The sequence below is a fragment of the Euprymna scolopes genome, chromosome 46 (genome assembly GCF_053919585.1).
Source record: "Euprymna scolopes isolate OS-2025 chromosome 46, ASM5391958v1, whole genome shotgun sequence".
In the NCBI taxonomy this organism is placed as follows: Eukaryota; Metazoa; Mollusca; class Cephalopoda; order Sepiida; family Sepiolidae; genus Euprymna; species Euprymna scolopes.
In genome coordinates this window covers 139,341,295-139,349,125 of record NC_136527.1, presented here as the reverse complement: position 1 = coordinate 139,349,125, position 7,831 = coordinate 139,341,295, and the positions used below count along the sequence as shown (strand labels likewise).

The window sequence follows — 7,831 nt, the reverse complement described above, 5'->3', positions numbered from 1 at the left end:
TTAATGTAAAATGTATATTCAGATCGAAAAACATAACCAATATTATATAAAAATAATGTTACGCCGAAAGTTGCCGATTCTTGCGAACAAGGAAATTATCAAAATGTTGATTATAAAAATTATGCGAAATCTGTAATTTAAAAAATAAAGTAGAAATATTTTTGCTATTATAATTTTTTGTGTGAAAATATTAAATAAGCAATGCTTAATTCAATGGTAATATCTGTAGTTTGAGAAATTCATTTTTCTTCGAGTTATATAGAATTCATTAATACGGACTTTAGGGGCTTTTTTCGTAATGTTCCTATAAAAATTATTTTATTTTGTTTTTATTGTTACAAATTACGATACTTTATTTATATAAAATAGCAAAAATAAATTCTTGCGGTTTTTTTTACTACTGAAAATTATGATTTTCAGTAGTAAAAAAAAACGCAAGAATTTATTAGTTATTTAGTGAAGGTAAATTTTGTTTAAACAAAATAATACATTTGCACTAAGATTTAAATAAAAATAATTGTTGGTAAGGGTTTCGGTTCTTCCAAGTCCCAAAACTACCGACCAGCTTTAATAATTACTAAACGTACAAAAAGTATAAACGACAAGAATTTATTAACAAACATGAAAACATGACAACACTGCAATTCAGAACATTAAGGTAAAAAGATTACTCACTTCAATAGTGGGGTTTATGGGAGGAGTGAGGACTGTATTCTAGAGTTGTACTCTGCCTGTCCAACATTGTCTTTTAGGAGAAGAACTTTTTGCGTCCGTGCTTCATGTGTACGGACTCTCCTCTTCTCTTCTCAAGGGACCTCACTCCTTACCCTACACCGGTAATCCGGTGCTCTTATTTATTCCCCTACATAATGTATTCATTATATTCCGTAATCATTATTTGATAAATACTGAAAATTTTCATTAAAATTGGTTAATTTAGTGATTTTTGGTGAATTTTTAAGTAAAGGGAGGGGTCAAGATGTTTATACATTTTGAGCATCGGCATTCATTTTGTCACATACCTATAAGTTACTCTTCTACCTATCTGGAAACGTTTTCATAACTTTTTTTTTCACGTGTACAAATATATATATATTTTTTTTCATTTTGAAAATTAATTTTAATCTTTAATCTTTCAAATACAACACTTGGCCTTCGGGACAGGATCAAAGTGTAGTATCTGTTCTTCAGATGCTGCACTTCTATTTCTTGTTCTCTTTCGGTGGAGGAGAAATCCTTCACGACTGAGACAATTTTTATTTTTGTGCCTTTTCTCCACGTTAAAAAACGACCCTGGTGTCTAACTCTGTCCCGTGGGGAGGCATAGTAAATAGGTACAATCAAAAAGTTGTCGAAAACCTACAAAAGAATTATGATAAATCGGCTTTCAAAACTACGTTCCCCAATCTTTATTCCGCCATTTTTGCCCGTATATATAATAATGTTTAAAGATAAGTAACATTTTTTAATGCTTTATTTTCCCTTGTTTTTTTTTAGGAGGGACAAGTTGTTCGTATACACCGGTTTTCTGAAAGCCCCTTGTTCTCATTGACGATCGCCTTTTCAACCATTTCCCTTTTTAAAATCAATAATTATTTGAAGGTAACCCTTAGCCTTTGATTAAGAGAACTTTGGCATTCGTATAGGATAAATCGGTAGGTGTGTCAGAAACTTCGTGAAAAATATTGAATAATTCGATCCCCTGTCTTTCCAAGCTTATAACTACTCGGAAAATGTAATTCAAACTCTAATTTTTTTTTCAATTAAAGAGGCAAGGACCAAGGTTTCATTTAAAAAAAAAAATACAAACAACGTGGCTTAAAAAAAAAAGGTTTTAAACTTCGAAATTTGCAGGTAAATTAAAAAAAAAAACTGTTCTTTTTTTTTGTTATTTTAAATTTGACGATATTATTTATTGATCTTTTATTTTCAATTTGTGATATATAAACCTTTGCCACATAAATTAATTACTTACTTTTTAATAGACATTTCAAAATAGGGGGGGGGCGTGAATTAAAAAAAAAAGTTTGTTTAAAATATTATATTCGATTTATTGGAAAGAACATAAAATTCCACACTGACTCTGAAAATATCATAAAAATAGAATCAATAGAAAAATGTTGATAGATTTAAAAATTGAAAAATACTGAACTCGTAAAATTCAATTAATTTCATTACTGTTTTATAAAAATTAAATAAACAATACTTCTATTACTTTTTATACAACTTTAATAGTTTATTTTGGAAGTATAACCCATAAAGAAAATAAACAGCCCACCTTTAAAAAGAGAAATTACGAGTTTTTTAATATTTTATTCGCAGTTTCGTGTTAGGGGTGTCAAAAATTCCTACAAAAATTCTGATAAGCCTAATAAATCGGCTTTCAGTTATAGTCTGAAGTTCTCTGAAAAAAAATTCACTTAATTTCATCAAGTAGTTTTTGTTTTACAGCAAAAAAAAAAACAAGTTGTTATGATACTGAGCAAAAGGTTTGATTTTTAGGAAGAAAAACTAGTATTAAAGATGGGGAGGGAGTGTCGGCGCTTTAACTGGAGTTATTTGCCTTTGGCGTGTTCAACAAATTTCGTAATGGCTGACTTCAACGCGCTCTCATAAAAACGTGTCTTTCTGCTGTAAAATAAAAAAAAACCTACTCGATTAAATTAAATGAAATTTTTTTTCGGAGATCTTCAGTCCAAAGCAGATACGTACAATATAACATTTTTTCAATATTTTCATTTTTAATGTAATCTGCTTTCAAAACTATGCCCCCCCCCATCGTTATTCCGCCGTTTTTGCCCGTACCAAATAATTGGGTATTTATATACAAATGCACAAACACCGGTTTTTCAAACGCACAATGAACCAAATGTTAATAAAAAATATTTTCTTATACCTTTCATTGTTTTTCTTTACTTCCTGACGATAATTTTGGGTCGGTTACCGCGAACAGTTTCTGTCGTTTATCGTGTGCAAATCGTATGTTGCAACAACCCGTATTCTTGCTCTTTCTGAACTCGTCTAATGATGCCGTTGCTCTTCGTTTACAACTCGTCTTTGAAACGACCAATTTTACACATTTTTATATTCACAAAACGATACAAACATTAAAAAAAAAAAGAACAAATAGACAAGTTATAGATCTTTAGACGTCTTTCTGGGGGTGGTGCAGTAGTGGTGCACTGGTGCATTGTGCAACCGCTATAGACATCGATACGCACGGAAGGATTTCATGCAGATAATGGGCGTGGTGTTGTGAAGTCTGTATCGTCACATCGTGTCAGCTGTTTTTATTTTAACATTTTTGCGTTGTTTTTCTATAAAGCATTATTCATATTATTGAAGTTAAAATATTTTTCTTGCGGTTTCTTATCTTCAATTGCATAAATCTAAATTATCGGGTTGTGTGAATGTATGTATGTATGTATGTATGTATGTATGTATGTATGTATTTTTGTGTCAGGTCATGTCATATGCTACTGGTACCATGTAACTCAGTACTACCTGCCTCATGGTCGGGTCACCGGCGACTAAACTAGTTCCCCCACTAGACTTATTTGGTGAGGAGGGCGGCTAGTCTCCCTGAAGGATTAAAAACAAGACCTTCCAAAGGGCGAATGAACTCTTTTTCTGGGTCAACGGCCAACTAGCACCGTGTATATTTGTGTGTGTGTGTGTGTGTGTGTGTGTGTGTGTGTGTGTGTGTGTGTGTGTGTGTGTGTGTATTGGGGTGGAGAGGGCTCCCGTAAGCCGTGGTGAAGGCAACCTTTCTAAGAGAAGCAAATCTCTGATTTAAAAAACCATAAAGCGGGAGACCAGTACCCGCATTAAGCTGGTCTGCAATTTAATTTGTTGCTGGCTATCTTGCTCTTGCTTGTTGCTGGATCTCAACATTTTGAACCGAGAGAGAGACTTAGCTGTCGTACAAAGCTAAGACTCTGTAACATCATCTTTGTATAGATACTCCCTCGGGCATTTGGGCTCATGGATTTTAAATGTCTGAGGGAGTGGCACTCCTCTGACAAGACGTTGCATCATGTATGTATGTTTGTATGTGTGTATGAATGTATGTATGTATATACGTATGTTTGTATGTATGTATGTACGTATGTTTGTATGTATGTATGTATGTATGTTTGTATGTATGCTTGTATGTACGTATGTACGTACGTATGTATGTACGTATGTATGTTTGCATGTATGTATGTTTGTATGTATGTATGCATGTATGTATGTATGTACGTATGTGTGTATGTATGTATGCTTGTATGTACGTATGTATGTATGTACGTATGTTTGTATGTATGTATGTATGTATGTATGTATGTTTGTATTATGTTTGTATGTACGCTTGTATGTATGTGTGTTTGTATGTTTGTATTTATGTATATATAAACATACAGGGTGGGCCAAAATAAGGGTCCTATCTTTAAATTTGAATAACTTCCACAAAATAAAAGTTAAACTCACCAAACTTTATGTGTGTGTAGACTGACCCTTCCGAGATTTTTTTTGAAATAAACAAAACAAATTTTGGCCGAAAAACACTTCTGAAAACTTACATGAATTTATGAATTTTTAAAAGTAGGACCCTTATTTTGGCCCACCCTGTATATATATATATATATATATATATATATATATATATATATATATATATATATATATATACACTAGTAGGTCGTTTATATATACAGACACACACACATATATATATACACATCTCTCTCTCTCTCTCTCTATATATATATATATATACATATATAGATATATACATATATATACACACATACATATATATACACACATATATATATATACACACACGCACACATATATACACAGATATACACACACACATATATGCACACACATATATATATATATATATATATTTGAACCAAAGGCTAAGGGTGAGGTAACCCTGACAGAAACCTGCAGAGGAGTTTAGGCCCTGTCAGCTGCAGCAAACATGACCCATCGGCGTGTGGCGTATGCTCTGGTGCCCAGCAACCTAAGTCCCAGTCGTGGATCAAACGGCATCGTAGCTCATGGACTTTAAGTGTCTGAGGGAGTGGCACTCGTCTGACAAGACGTTGCAATCATCATATGTATGTATGTTTCGATCAAATAGCGTGATGGGTCGAGAGGGCTCCTGTAAGCCGTGGTGAATGCAACCTCTCTAGGAGAAGGAAAACCTGATATAAAACCTGATATAAAACCTGCATCCAATGATGTTGACTTGCTCTTCTTTTCATTCAATGTGGCGTTTGTTTAGAGAGTGGGATTGTAAAGTCTTTCCTCACTATAAAAAGCTTCAAGCACAGGCATTACTTGATATGCAAATTTTACCATCAGTGTGTATCTCGATAACAAAAAGGCTGGTTGTAGCCTAAAACGGCAAACGGACATTCAATGAGGACTGATTCGGATATGGGCGTCAATGGAAACAAAGGCTCTGGAACCTGGTGTTGTGCAGTCTGTGCTATCACATAATGGATGGCTTCGTGTCAGCTGTTTTTATTTTAACGTTTTTGCGTTGTTTTTATACAAAGCTTTATTCATATAATTGAAGTTAAAATATTTTTGTTGCGGCTCCTTTATCTTCTATTGCATAAATCTAAATTGTTGGGTTGTGTGAATGTATGTATGTATGTATTATGTATGTATGTTTGTATGTACGTATGTATCTATGTGTGTGTGTTTGTATGTGTGTATGAATGTATGTGTGTGTGTTTGTGTGTATGTATGTACGTGTGGTTGTATGAATGTATGGATGTATGTATGTGTCTGTGTTTTTATGTGTGTATGAATATATGTATGTACGTATGTTTGTATATATGTATGTGTCAGGTCATGTCATATGCTACTGGTACCATGTAACTCAGTACTACCTGCCTCATGGTCGGGTCACCGGCGACTAAACCATACTTGTTTGGTAAGGAGGGCGGCTAGTCTCCCTGAAGGATTAAAAACAAGACCTTCCAAAGGGCGAATGAACTCTTTTTCTGGGTCAACGGCCAACTAGCACCATGTATATTTGTGGTCGGGTCACCGGCGACTAAACCATACTTGTTTGGTAAGGAGGGCGGCTAGTCTCCCTGAAGGATTAAAAACAAGACCTTCCAAAGGGCGAATGAACTCTTTTTCTGGGTCAACGGCCAACTAGCACCATGTATATTTGTGTGTATGTATATGTGTATTGGGGTGGAGAGGGTTCCCGTAAGCCGTGGTGAAAGCAACCTTTCTAGGAGAAGAAAATCTCTGATTTAAAAAACCATAAAGCGGGAGACCAGTACCCGCATTAAGCTGGTCTGCAGTTTTATTTGTTACTGGCTATCTTGCTCTTGCTTGTTGCTGGATCGCAACATTTTGAACCGAGAGAGAGACTTCGCTGTTGTACAAAGCTAAGACTCTGTAGCATCATCTTTGTATAGATACTCCCTCAGGCATTTGTCTATAAAAATGGTCCTGTGGCGATGGAAAAGTTGTGAGGCGTGGAGGCTTGAAATGCTGGAAGCATGTAATAATTTATCTCAATCACCGTCTTCAGTGTCATGCCTGATTGAGCGTGTGAATTCACCGGTAGCACTAAAAAGAAGTCATTTTTGGGCTCATGGACTTTAAGAGTCTGAGGGAGTGGAATTCATCTGACAAGACGTTACAATCATCATCACGTATTATGTATATTGTTGGTTTGTATGTATGTATGTATGTATGTATGTATATTGTTGGTTTGTATGTATGTACGTATGTATGTATATTGTTGGTTTGTATATATGTACGTATGTATGTATATTGTTGGCTTGTATGTACGTATGTATGTATATTGTTGGTTTGTATATATGTACATATGTATATTGTTTTTTATGTGTGTACGTATGTATATTGTTGTTTTTTATGTATGTATATTGTATGTATGTATATATATTGTTGGTTTGTATGTATGTATGTATGTATGTATGTATATTGTTGGTTTGTATGTATGTACGTATGTATATTGTTTTTTTATGTATGTACGTATGTATATTGTTGTTTTTTATGTATGTATATTGTATGTATGTTTGTATGTATGCTTGTATGTATGTTTGTATATGTATGTATATTGTATGTTTGTATGTATATTGTATGTATGTATGTTTGTATGTATATATGTTTGTATATATGTTTGTATGTATGTATGTATGTTTTTATGTATGTATGTTTGTATATGTATGTATATTGTATGTTTGTATGTATATTGTATGTATGTATGTTTGTATGTATGTATGTTTGTATATATGTTTGTATGTATGTATGTTTTTATGTATGTATGTTTGTATGTATGTATATTTATTGTATGTATGGATGTATATAACGCCTGACACTGTACTTCTTGAATGGTCAAATAGTAATGAAACGAAAATCATTCAAAACCAGATGTCAGTTAAGTTAAGATTTTCGAAGAGCAGCGTGTACAGTTTGCTGACTTAAAACGCATTTACAGAAAGCAGGACAGTTAAGTTTGGAGACATTGTGTTGAACAAAGATGGCGGCGTAGTTCAGATCAGTAACTAAGATGGCGACCAAGAATCAAATGCGGTCCGTGGCGTAGTTAACCTCTTAAGTTTTGAGATATTATGTTGAACAAAGATGGCGGCGCAGTTCAGATCAGTAAACAAGATGGCGGCGAAGAATTAAATGCGGTCCATGGCATAGTTAACCTCTTAAGTTCTGAGATATCATGTTGAACAAAGATGGCGGCGCAGTTCAGATCAGTAACCAAGATGGCGGCGAAGAATTAAATGCGGTCCGTGACATAGCAAACGGCGAACTGATTTAATCCAAAATT

General features: G+C 34.0%; 1 protein-coding gene across 1 annotated transcript in view; it reads right to left on the bottom strand.

Moving 5' to 3' along the window:
• LOC145270625 (uncharacterized) overlaps window positions 1-3,409 on the bottom strand; it is a 19,163-nt gene extending 15,754 nt beyond the window's left edge. The window contains exon 1 of the mRNA XM_080126249.1: window positions 2,897-3,409. Coding sequence (XP_079982375.1) covers window positions 2,897-2,903 — 7 coding nt within the window. The 5' untranslated portion in view covers window positions 2,904-3,409. The remainder of the gene's footprint in view (window positions 1-2,896) is intronic.
• Between the last annotated feature and the right edge of the window lie 4,422 nt (window positions 3,410-7,831).